We start from the raw sequence: 13,684 nt of genomic DNA on the forward strand, positions 1-13,684 counted from the left end.
CCACATGAGCTGTTTGTATATTTTGGAGACTAATCCCTTGTCAGTTACATCATTTGCAAATATTTCTCCCTTTCTGTGGGTTGTCTTATCATTGTGTTTATGGTTTCCTTTGCTGTGCAAAAGCTTTTGAGTTTAATTAGGTCCCATTTGTTTATTTTTGGTTTTATTTCCATTACTCTGGGAGACAGATTGAAAAAGATATTGCTATGATTTTCATCAGAGTGTTCTGCCTATGTTCTCCTCTAGGAGTTTTATAGTGTCCGGTCTCCCATTTAGGTCTTTAATCCATTTTGAGCTTAGTTTTGTGTATGGTGTTAAAGAATGTTCTAATTTCATATTTTTACATGCAGCTGTCCAGTTTTCCCAGCACTTGAAGAGACTGTCTTTCCTCTGTTGTATAGTCTTACCTCCTTTGTCATAGATTAATTGACCATAGGTGTGTGGGTATATTTCTGGGCTTTCTATCCTGTTCCATTGATCTATGTTTCTGTTTTTGTGCCAGTACCATACTGTTTTGATTACTATATCTTTGTAGTGGAGTCTGAAGTCAGGGAGCCTGATTCCTCCAGCTCTGTTTTTCTTTCTCAAGATTGCTTTGGCTATTGGGTTCTTTTGGGTCTCCATACAAATTTTAAGATTTTTTTGTTCTAGTTCTGTGAAAAATGCCATTGGTAATTTGATAGGGATTGCACTCAATCTCTAGATTGCCTTGGGTAGGTACTATAGTCGTTTTGACAATATTGACTTTTCCAATCCAAGAACACGGTGTATCTTCCCATCTGTTTGTGTCATCTTCGATATCTTTCATCAGTGTCTTACAGTTTTTGGAGTACAGGTCTTTTGTCTCCTTAGATAGGTTTATTCCTAGATATTTTATTCTTTTTGATGTGATGGTAAATGGGATAGTTTCTTGAATTTCTCTTTCTGATCTTTTGTTGTTAGTGTATAGAAATGCAACAGATTTCTGTGTATTAATTTTGTAACCTGCAACTTTACCAAATTAATTGATGAGTTCTAATAGTTTTCTGGTAGCATCTTTGGGATTTTCTATGTACAGTGTTATCTGCAAACAGTGGCAGTTTAACTTCTTTTCCAATTTGGATTCCTTTTATTTCTTTTTCTTCTCTGATTGCTGTGGCTAGGACTTCCAAAACTATGTTGAATAAAAGTGGTGAGAGTGGACATCCTTGTCTTGTTCCTGATCTTAGAGGAAATACTTTTAGCTTTTCACTGTTGGGTGAGATGTTAGCTGTAGGTTTGTCGTATATGGCCTTTATTATGTTGAGGTATATTCCCCCTATGCCCACATTCTGGAGAGTTTTTATCATAAATTGGTGTTGAATTTTGTCAAAAGCTTTTTCTGCATCTATTGAGATGATAATATGGTTTTTATTCTTCAGTTTGTTGATGTGGTGTATCACACTGATTGACTTGCGGATATTGAAAAATCCTTGCATCCTTGGATAAACCCTACTTGATCGTGGTGTATGGTCCTTTTAATGTATTGTTGGATTCTGATTGCTAGTATTTGGTTTAGGATTTTTGCATCTATATTCATCAGTGATATTGACCTGTAATTTTCTTTTCTTGTGGTATCTTTGTCTGGTTTTGGTATCAGGGTGATGGTGGCCTCATAGAATGAGTTTGGGAGTTCTCTTTCCTCTGCAATTTTTTGGAACATTTTCAGAAGGATAGCAGTTAGCTCTTCTCTAAATGTTTGATAGAATTCGCCTGTGAAGCCATCAGTTCCTGACTTTTGTTTGTTGGGAGTTTTAAAATCACAGTTTCAGTTTCAGTGCTTGTGATTGGCCTGTTCATATTTTCTGTTTCTTCCTGGTTCAGTCTTGGGAGACTGTATTTTTCTAAGAATTTGTGCATTTCTTCCAGGTTGTCCATTTTATTGGCATACAGTTGCTTGTAGTAGTCTCTTATGATCCTTTGTATTCCTGTGGTGTCAGTTGTAACTTCTCCTTTTTCATTTCTAATTTGATTAATTTGAGTGATCTCTCTTTTTTTCTTAATGAGTCTGGCTAAAGGTTTATCAATTTTGTTTATCTTTTCAAAGAACCAGCTTTTAGTTTCATTTATCTTTGCTTGTCTCTATATTTCTGCTCTGATCATTATGATTTCTTTTCTTCTACTAACTTTAGGTTTTGTTTGTTCTTTGTCTGGTTGCTTTAGATGTAGGGTTAGGTTGCTTATTTGAGATTTTTCTTGTTTCCTGAGGTAAGATTATATTTCTGTAAACTTCTCTCTTAGAAATGCCTTAGCCATATTCCACAGGTTTTGGGTGGCTGTGCTTTCATTTTCATTTGTCTCTAGGTACTTCTTGATTTCCTCTCTGATTTCTTCAGTGATCCAGTGGTTGTTTAGTAGCATATTGTTTAGCCTCCACACGTTGGTGTTTTTTACAGTTTTTTTCTTGTAGTTTATTTCTAATCTCATAGCATTGTCATCAGAAAAGATGCTTGATATGGTTTCAATTTTCTTAAATTTACCGAGGCTCCCTTTGTGGCCCAGCATGTGGTCAATCCTGGAGAATGTTCCATGTGCACTTGAGAATGTGTATTCTGCTGCTTTGGGATGGAAAGTTCTATAAATATCAGTTGAGTCCATCTGGTCTAATGTGTCATTTAAGGCCTGTGTTTCCTTATTGCTTTTCTGCCCCAATGATCTGTCCATTGATGAAGAGTTAAAGTTTTAGTATTATTGTGCTACTGTTGATTTCTCCCTTTATGGCTGTTAGTATTTGCCTTATATATTGAGGTGCTCCTATGTTGGGTGCATATATATGTACAATTGGTATGTCTTCTTAGATTGATCCCTTGACCATTATATAGTGTCCTTCTTTGTCTCTTATAACAGTCTTTGTTTTAAAGTTTGTTTTGTCTGAAATGAGTATTGCTACTCCAGCTTTCTTTCGATTTCCATTTGCATGGAATGCCTTCTTCCATCCTCTTACTTTCAGTCTGTATGTGTCACTAGGTCTGAAGTGGGTCTCTTGTAGACAGCATATATACAGGTCTTGTTTTTGTATCCATTCAGCCAGTCTGTGTCTTTTGGTTGGAGCATTTAATCCATTTACATTTAAGGTAATTCTCAATATATGTGTTCCTATTACCATTTTCTTAATTGTTTTGGGTTTGTTTTTGTAGGTATTTTTTCTTCTCTTCCTCTTTTGTTCTTTTCTCTTGTGGTTTGATGACCATCCTTTGTGTTGTGTCTGGGTTGCTTTTTCTTTTTCTTTCTTTTTTTTTTTTTTTTGCGGTACGCGGGCCTCTCACTGTTGTGGCCTCTCCCATTGCGGAGCACAGGCTCCGGACGCGCAGGCTCAGTGGCCATGGCTCACAGGCCCAGCCGCTCTGCGGCATGTGGGATCTTCCCGGACCGGGGCACGAACCCGTGTCCCCTGCATTGGCAGGCGGACTCTCAACCACTGAGCCACCAGGGAAGCCCACTTTTTCTTTTTTGAGTGCGTACCTATTGTAGTTTTTAGGTTTGCCGTTCCCATGAGGTTTTGATATAGCAGTCTATATATGTAGAAGGTTGTTTTATGTTGCTGGTCTCTTACCCACCTAGAGGAGTTCTCTTAGCTTTTGCTTTTCTGTAAAGCTTTTGATTTCTCTGTCAAATCTGAATGAGAGCCTTGCTGGGTAGAGTATTCTTGATTGTAGATTCTTTCCTTTCATCACTTTAAATATATCATGTCACTCACTTCTGGCCTGCAGGGTTTCTGCTGCGAAATCAGCTGATAACCTTATGGGAGTTCCTTTGTATGTTATTTGTTGTTTTTCCCTTGTTACTTTTAATATTTTTCCTTTGTCTTTAATTTTTTCCAATTCGATTACCATGTGTCTTGGTGTGTTCCTCTTTGGGTTTATCCTGCCTTGGACTCTCTGTGCTTCTTGGACTTGGGTGACTCTTTACCATGTTAGGGGAAGTTTTCAATTATAATCTCTTCAAATATTTTCTCAGGTCCTTTCTGTCTCTCTTCTCCTCCTGGAATCCCTATAATGAGAATGTTGGTGCATTTAATGTTGTCCTAGAGGTCTCTTAGATTGTCTTCATTTCTCTTTATTATTTTTTCTTTATTCTGTTCCACGGCAGTGATTTCCACCATTCTGTCTTCCAGGTTACTTATCTGTTCTTCTGCCTCAGTTATTCTACTGTTGATTCCTTCTAGTGTATTTTTCATTTCAGTTATTGTATTGTTCACCTCTGTTTGTTTCTTCTTTAGTTCTTATAGGTCTTTGTTAAACATTTTTTGCATCTTCTCGATCCTTGCCTCCATTCTCTTCCTTAAGTCCTTGATCATCTTCACTATCATTATTCTGAATTCTTTTTCCAGAAGGTTGCCTATCTCCACTTCAGTTAGTTGTTTTTCTGGGGTTTTATCTTGTTCCTTCATCTAGGACATAATCCTCTGCCGTTTCATTTCATCTACATTTCTGTGATTGTGGTTTTCATTCGACAGGCTGCAGGACTGTGGTTCTTCTTGCTTCTGCTGTCTGCCCTCTGGTAGATGAGGCTATCTTAGAGGCTTGTGCAGACTTCCTGATGGGAGGGGCTGGTGGTGGGTAGGGCTGGGTTGTGTCTCTCTGGTGGGCAGAGTTCAGTAAAACTTTAATCTGCTTCTCTGCTGATGGGTGGGGCTGTATTCCTTTCCTGTTGGTTGTTTGGCCTGAGGTGACCCAGCACTGGAGCCTACAGGCAGTTTGGTGGGGCTAATGGTGCCTCTGAGAGGGCTCATGCCAATGAGTGCTTCCCAAAACTGCTGTTGCCAGTGTGTTTGTCCCTGCAGTGAGCCACTGCCACTCCCCACCTCTGCAGGAGACCCTCCAGTGCTAGCAGGCAGGTCTGGCCCAGTCTCCTGTGGGATCACTGATCTTTTCTCTTGGGTCCTGATGTGCACAAGACCCTCTGTGTGCCCTCCAAGAGTGGAGTTTCTGGTTCCCCCAGTCCTGTGGAGATCCTGCAATTAAATCCCGCTGGCCCTCAAAGCCAGACCCTTTGGGGCCTCCTCTTCCCGTTGCTAGACCCCCAGGTTGGGAAGCTTGACATGGGGCTCAGAACTTTCACTCCAGTGGGAGAACTGTGGTACGGTTGTTCTCCAGTGTGTGGGTCGTCCACCTGGTGGGTATGGGACTTGATTCTATCATGATTGTGCCCCTCCTATTGTCTTGCCACAGCTTCCCCTTTGTCTTTGGATGTAGGTATCTTTTTTTGGTAGGTTCAAGTGTTTCTTTGTCAATGGTTGCTCTGCAGTTAGTTGTGATTCTGGTGTTCTTGTAAGAAGGGATGAGCATACCTCCTTCTACTCTGCCATCTTGACCTTATCTCTCTGTGACTACATAAGTTATGATACAAGGGAAATCGTAGAATAGAATTGGATTTTAATAATAGGCTCATAGATAGTGTGGAGATTTTAATATTTTAATATTTCCCTGTTTCTATATTGAAAAAGACACCATATAAAATATGTTATGATCTCATAAGTGTTACCAGTATTTGAAACAGAAATTTTCTAAGTGAAGGTCTTTGAACATCTATTCTTTACCAAATTTACCTTTATAATGACATTAATTTTATTATTTTTATATAATTGAAATTTATTAGGATATGTTAAGAATAACTAATACTATTTTCCTAAGGCTGGTGATTAAGGAAGAATTTTTCCTAAACTTACTGAGGAAGAAAATTTACTGAGGATGAAGAATTAAATAATTAAAGCTATGCACAGTTAGTAGAAGCATGTGATGTGAGAATAAATACTGAGAAATCTGTGACTTATGAATGAATACTGTATTTTGTCAGAGAATTCATATACACTAGAGAATTTAGTGAAAGGAATGAATTTGAGATGATTTCTTCTCACCCCATATTGTTAGTTGAGCTTCCATCTTAATACGAAGATTTCAAGGAAAAAATGTTCTTTGTTCATGTTGTTTGTACGTTTACTTATTTAGTGTTCAGAGGTTCTTATTTAGCATATTGAAAATCATTTGAAGTTTAAGGTAAAAGCTATCTATTTACTTTTCTGATCACAAAAACAATTCATAAAATAATTTATTGAGAGTGCTATTTTGATAGCTAGAAATAATGTTTTCCTGAGGATGGAGAAGAGGCATTAAGGTCTATCTGTAATAAAAACAGCTGACTGGTCATTATGCTTTTTCTTCTCAGGTGAATTTTTTAGAAGAAAACGTTCTAAGTCAGAGGACATGGACAATGTACAGTCCAAACGCCGTCGATATATGGAAGACGAATATGAGGCAGAGTTTCAAGTAAAGATTACAGCCAAAGGAGATATAAACCAGAAGCTACAAAAGGTGTTAGAGATTATAAGTTAAAGCCATATTAAACAAAAAACACCACCATCTTCATTCTTCTAGATTTTTGACGTGACTCTGTATTTTACTGACATATGCAGCTTTTTCATAGAAAGAAAGAACTTGAAGAAATTGGTTAAGCTTATTACCCTTAATAATTTAATTCTAAAATTCCTTATGACTCTTTTGAAGCTAAATATTTTGTTTTGTTTTGTTTTTTTAGATATGGTAGTAATTTTCAAAATGGGAGAGAAATTATGGTTTCTTTTCTTATTTGCTTTAGTAACAAAACTGAATACCAGTTTTCAGCTTTTATTTTTGTTCTATATTGAACTTTATTCTAGTGGAAACATTAGAGTCTTATATGTTAACATTTTAGTTTTTATACTTTTTATCATAAGCTGGTTTCATGGCTGTAAGTCCCTACGTTCTAAAATCTTTGTTATGTACCTTAGGCTTAGTATTAAAAATGGTATGCACAAGGCTTTCGAATGACTAGGGAAAGGGAATATTTAAAGTACAGACTTTGGAAACTTCCCCCTATATGTGTTAGACTAGAGATAGAAATAATGAAAATATAAAGTATTTAATATATTTTTCAAGATGTGTTCACAAATATTGATGACAAATGCCTTTTTAAGAGAAGAATAGAACACTCAGGTGAAAATTTTTCAAGGTCTTATAGATTTAATGGTAAAATTATAAATCTAGGCCAGTGTTCCTCTACTCAGATAAAGTATAAATATCCCCATTAGAGAAAGGAACAGAGAGGCAGTACAAAAGTGGGCTTTTTTTCTCCCAGTGTCTTTTTTCTTTTAACCATATGGTGATAATAATGCTTGTTTAGTCTTTCTTATAGAGCTATTAGAAATATGAAGATAGCTATGAGAAAGCATTTTGAAATATACTTCTGTATATACTGAGGGTTTACTCCTCTAGAGCAGTGTAATTCGGGGATGGTCTGTGGGTTGCACCTTGTGTCCTGTTTGTTATGGGTCCATAATGAGATAAATATGGAAATTGTGAGTAGGCATTTAGAAATGTTTTATAGGCATTTCATAGTGCAATGACATTCTTAGTGTCTCACAAAAATATCATCTGTAACAGATTAGAAAATTTAAAACCTGCTCCTTACCTTCAACTGGTTTCTTTTAAATCACAGTAGAGGGTGTGGGAAGAAAATATTAAAACTTCAATTTCAAAATGTTTTAAAAATTTCACCCTCTGGAAATTTTCTATTTTTAGTACACTTTATTGTGTTATAGTAGCTATTATATATGTAGAAGTGGAGGATTTCAGCAGATAGCATTGTGTTATGGATGCCAGTATGTTTTTTTAAATTAATATATTAATACTATCTTATTAGTACTTCAGAATATTTACTGTTTGCTGCTTGCTTGAAATTCTTTTTTTGCTATAACAAAGGAATATGTATTTTTTTAGGTTGTACAGTGGTTGCTGGAAGAAAAATTGTGTGCGCTACAGTGTGGTGTATTTGATAAGACGCTGGCAGAATTGAAAACACGAGTGGAAAAGATTGAGTGTAACAAGAGGCATAAAACAGTTTTAACTGAACTACAGGTTTGTACAGTGACTTGAATTGCATATCCGTGTGTCATCATTTTTATAACTTACTTTCTGGGATATGTTTTTGAAGTTGGCAATAAAGTATATTTAACTTTTAAGTATTAGAAATAAAAGGAGCCTCTATTAGTTTGCTAGGGCTACCATTAACAAAAACTACCATAAACTGGATGGCTTAAACAACAGAAACATATTGTCTCATAGTTTTGGAGGCTGAAAGTCCAAGATTAAGCTGTCGTCAGGATTGGTTCTGAGGGCTGTGAGGAAGAATCTGCTCCTTACGTCTACTCTAGCTATAGATGGTTTACTGACAGTCTTTGGCATTCCTTGTCTTGTAGAAGTATCACCCTGATTTCTGGCTTCATCTTCACAAAGTGCTGTATCTGTATGTTTGTTTCCAAATTTTCCCTTTTTACAAGGATACTAGTCATATTGGATTAGGACCCACCCTATTCCAGTATGACCTTATCTTAACTACAGTTGACTCTTGAACAATGTGAAGGTTAGAGGTGCTGTCCCCACCCCCTTCAGTTGAAAATCTGTACACTGGTATCTGCTTCAAAAAATGAAGGAATTGATCAATGACTCACCCAAGGCAGTAGCTGAAACACTTCAGATAGAATCGGAACTCAAGCCCTAGTTCTTTTGATTTCACATCTGGTGATCTCTAATTGAACACAAACTTTTCCTCACACTTAACTTAAAGATCTGTACAGTAAAAATGTAGGTACTATATTGATTGAAAAAAAAATCCATGTATAATTGGACCCACCCAGTTCAAATCTGTGTTGTTCAAGAGTCAGCTGTAATTACCTCTGTGATGACCCTCTTTCCAAATAAGGTCATGTTGTGAGATACTTGGGGTTCAGACTTTCATATACTTTTGAGATACATAGTTCAACCCAGCAGAGCAGAGCTTCAGAAATAATCTAACTTAGTGCATTTAAATATTTCTTCATTCAGTGAAGAAAGGCTGGCATCATCTAAAATGTCATGGGTACTAAATAATATTTGCTGTGATTCTTTTTATTTTAATCCCCTTCTCCCATGAATCGTATTTATAAAGATATTAGCTTGTTAATCTATATTAATAATTACTACTTTTAATTTTTTATTAAATACATCTGTATGTTAACATGTAGTGCTAGAGCTTCTAATCAGTTGAAATGAGCACACAGTAGCATGCTGCAGTAATTCATTTTACTCCAAGACTAAGAAACTGGAAAATTTTATCAGTACATTCATTCCATATAAGCATAGTCTCAGATGCTGACTTGCAAACCACTTATAGAGCCTTTTTTACAAATGAGGGAGAAGTGGTCCGTGAAAATAAAGTCGCTTCTTCACAGTTAAAAGCAAATTGCAACCAAATATGACTAGAATTTAGGTATTATATTTGGCAGCCTACAAGTTACTTTTTTGGTTTCATATTGTTAGTTTTATTTATAGTGAGACTTTACTACAAAGACTTTATTATTAATAATTTCATAATGTATCATTGAGGACACCACTAGTCCTGTTTCTTACCTTTAGCAGGTCCTTATATAGTGATAGCATTGTCTCATCATTAAACTTTATTTTACTAGTACTGTTAAGAATTTTGAATGAAAACTTGAAAACGTCTGAAGATTTAAGAAAGTAATTTCATTCGTTGTTTGTTATCACTCCCATGGCTGCATCTATGGTTTTGTGTTTCTGGAACCTGAGATTTTGACTCTTATAGTCTTACTTAAGATGCAAGTCTGCAGCTAACATTTAATAAACCTTTGCACTTGGATATTTCTTTGTAGCCTCAGAATCTGAATCTGTCCAACATCAAACCAGTCATCTTCTCCACAAATAAGTCCCCCTTCACATTGTTCCTCTTACTCACAATTCTTGAATTCTTAGAAAAATCTTCACGGAATATCTTCCCGTTGTTCCTGTTATTCACAGTTTTTTTAGTTCTTGGAAACTAATTCCTCTTTATCACTTCACATATGCACAGTGGGTTGCCAAATTACAACTTTTTTTGTTTCTTATAAAACTCTATCTTTTGCTTCTTCTATCTGCAAGGCCATCATTACCCAATTTCTTGATTATAGTAACAACCTTTTACATGATAACTTTGGTACTGCTTTTTAAGTCTTTGCTGTTCCTTCTCAAGCATTGTACACATCTTTCTAAAATACTTCTTGTTCACTCTCTTCTGCATAGTCCAGTTTGCTCAACTGTGTACCAGTTTAAATCTGTATTCATTCTTCGATTTGTAATTTGGATCTCCTAGATTTTGATCCACTTTTCCTAATACCCACCAGTTGCTTCACTGTCCTACAGAGTATTAATGTCCATAGTATTTTTATTTCAGGCCTCTGACTTCATATTGCTTCTCCCATTCATTTATGATCTGCCCTTACCATGCCATTTATTTAAATTTTACTCGGCCCAATTTAGTTCCCATCTCTTTCTTTGTTTATGGAAGTAAAATTCAGATAACAATCATTTTAAAGTTTACACTTCAGTGGCATTTAGTACATACACACTGTTGTATGATCATCATCTCTATCTGGTTCCAAAACATTTTCATCAATCCAGGAGAAAACCTTCTACCCATTGAACAGTCACTTCTCATTTCCCCCTCCCCCTGTCCCTCTGGAAGCATGAATCTGCTCTCTGTCTCCACTGAGTTACCTGTGCTGCATATTTCATGTGAACAGAATTATACAATATGTGACTTTTGGTGTCTGGCCTGTTTTTCTTAGCATAATGGTTTTAAGGTTCATATATGTTGTAGCATGTATCAATACTACATTCCTTTTCATAGCTAAGTAATATTTTATTTCTGTACTATTGAAAATAAGTAGGAATTAATTCAAGATGTTAACTTGTGTGTATACACACACACACACACATTTTGTTTATGTATTCTTTGGCTGATGAACATTTGATGGGCATTTGGGTTGTTTCCACCTTTTGGATATTGTAAATAATGCTGCTATGAACATTCATATACAAGTATTTGTTTGAATACCTGTTTTCAAATCTTTTGGGCATATACCTAGGAATGGAATCGTGGGTCATATGGTAATTCTTTGTGTAATTTATTGAAGAACATTCAACTTTTTCCCAGATCAGCTACTCCATTTTATACTTTACTCCCCACCAGCAATGTGAGGGTTCCATTTCTCCACATCCGTGCCAACACTTGTTACTGTCTGTGTATTTTTAAAATTATTATTATAACATCCTGATGGTGTGAAGTGGTATTTTATTGTGGTTTTGGTTTGCATTTTCCTAATGGCTAATGATGTTGAACATCTTTTCCTGTGTTTGTTGAACATGTGCATATCTTCTTTAGAGAAATATTTATTCAAGTTCTTTTTGTTTTGTTTGTTTTGCCTTTCTGTTGTTGAGCTGTAAGAGTTCTTTACATATTTTGGATACTGAACACTTAGAAATACACGATTTATAACGATTGATATTCTCACCCACTGTGTAAGTTTTCTTTGCACTTTCCTTTTTTGATAATATCCTTTAATTCACAAAAGTTTCAAATTTTGATGAAATCTTGTAGAAAGCATAGAGTTGGGTCATGATTTATTACCCAGTTTGCCAGTCTCTGCCTTTTAATTGGAGAGTTTTTATCTGTTTACACTTAACTTAGTTACAGATAAGGAAAGACTTACTCCTGCCATTTTATTTGTCTTCCACCTTTTTCCCCCTTAATTCCTACATTACTGCCTTCTTCTGTGATTGATTTTTTTCTAGTGAACCATTTTGATTCTCTTTGTCTTTCTCTTTCTGTAAATTTCTTAGCTTTTTCCTTAGTGATTTACTCTGGGGATTACACTTAACATCTTGAATTAATACCTACTTATCTTCAATAGTATACAAAACTGTTCCTTTACAGCCCTGTCCTGCTCAGATCTGTTGAAACTCTCTGGTGAATTTCTTAATTTCAGTTATTGTACTTTCAGCTCCAGAATTTATATTTGTTTTCTTTATATAATGTCTGTCTCTTTATTGATATTCTCTATTTGGTGAGACATTATTTTCCTTTTTTTTTTTTTAAGTTCTTTTTCTGTTGTGTCCTTTAGTTCTTTGAATAGATTTAAAACCATCTGTTTAAAGTCTTTGTCTAGTAAGTCCTATGCCTGACCTATATTTCTGTTAATTCTTTTTTTTTCTGTGAATAAACCATACTTACTTCTTTGTATACCTCCTATTTTTTTTTGTTGTTACTGTTGAAAACTGGATATTTTGAATATTGTAATGTGGCAGTTCAGAAAATCAGGTTTTCCCCTCCTGTCCAGGGTTTGTTGTTGCTGCTTGTTGTGGTTTGTTGTTTGCTGGCTTAGTGAGTTTTCTCAACTATTTTTAGAAAGTATGTATTCATTATTGTGTGTGACCACTAAAGTCTGTGTTTTATTAGCTTAGTGGCCAGCTTGTGTTTTGACAGTTACCTTAAATGCCTGGAGCCTAAAGAAGGGAAAATATTACTCTCCCAAGTCTTTGCAGATTGGCTGTGTTGGAGCACTCCTTCCACACTTAATCTAGGCCATTTACAGCCTGCTTTATCAGACTTGCCTTATCCTTTCCTTCCTGCTTGCACAGACTCTGAAAGCCAGTCAGAGGTGAAAGCTTAGGGTCTTTTCAGCCCATTTTTGAGCATGAATTCTGCCCTGGGCATTCAGATATTCTTCTCAATTTCCTGACATGGGTGAGAGCTTTTAAAGCCTCTTTTGCTGTCTGTCTTTTTTCTGCCCTTTTCCATCCCAGGCTTTTCTTTATATTCTTTGTCCAAATTGTTCTATGCCTCAGGCTGCTGTGCCAATACCAGCACCTTTAAATCTTTTTGGGAAAATCTGTCTGGAATGCTGCCCCAGCCTTGGAAATTACTCAGACTTGGGTGAATCAAAGGCCAGGCTTTGTGCTGGTTCTTGAGGGAGTTACTAGAGAAAATAAGGTGCATGTTGCTTCCTGTGACACTCATAACTTGCTCCAGGTATCCCAGCTGTCATCCTTATAGCTGCTGCTGATCTGGGTGTGCGGAATCATAAAGGACAATTTTAAAAGACCCTACAGTGCTGTCATACTGCAAAGTGCAGCTGTATTATTCCCTAAGTCTTCTCTTAGCTATTGTAAGTTTTTGAGTAGATTCCAAAAGTTGATTCTAACAATGCTTGCAAGCTAATTAGTTGCTTTGGGGAAGAGACAACCCTGAAGTTCCTCACTCAGGCATTTTTGGTGATGTCACTTACTCTTTCAATATTTTAATAATTATTGTTTTCAAGTTCTTCAACTTAAAGCCTACTTTATCATATGCGTCAGCAAATAATTATATATTTTGTTAAATACTATTTTTTAGGTAGAGCTGACAGTAAACTATTTGAAAATATTGCAGTGTGTATATAGTACTTCTGTATCTCATATCATAGCAGTAGATGAGTACGTCTTCCTGATATGCATATATATTCATTTATTATACCTGACTTCCTTTGGCAGAATCCAGTATGAGTTTTATAGCATTCAAAGTCAAAACACAATTGAAAGCAAATAATCACCAGTGGCTTTAGTATTAGTGGCTTTTTTTTAACTCTGCAGTTACAAAAAAGTAGACTTTTAAAGGACTTGTGATCCTTTGCCATAAGTATAAAAATTTACCATACATTAAAAACTGTGGTAAGAGGATAGAATTGAGTACTGTGGACTTTATCTCTAGAAGGAACTCAGGAAGGTCTCTATTCTGCTATAATTTTTAATATATAAATTTCTCTATAGATAAAGGAAGT

At 35.9% G+C, this 13,684-nt stretch overlaps 1 protein-coding gene across 2 annotated transcripts in view; it reads left to right on the plus strand.

Moving 5' to 3' along the window:
* Window positions 1-13,684, plus strand: part of ATF7IP (activating transcription factor 7 interacting protein) — a 116,652-nt gene that overhangs the window by 60,013 nt on the left and 42,955 nt on the right. For both annotated transcript variants that reach the window (XM_081248526.1, XM_081248525.1), the window contains exons 4-5: window positions 6,184-6,329; window positions 7,773-7,910. In XM_081248526.1, the coding sequence (XP_081104652.1) occupies window positions 6,184-6,329; window positions 7,773-7,910 (284 nt within the window). The remainder of the gene's footprint in view (window positions 1-6,183; window positions 6,330-7,772; window positions 7,911-13,684) is intronic.

The sequence above is a fragment of the Mesoplodon bidens genome, assembly GCF_964165515.1.
Source record: "Mesoplodon bidens genome assembly, chromosome: 11".
In the NCBI taxonomy this organism is placed as follows: domain Eukaryota; kingdom Metazoa; phylum Chordata; class Mammalia; order Artiodactyla; family Ziphiidae; genus Mesoplodon; species Mesoplodon bidens.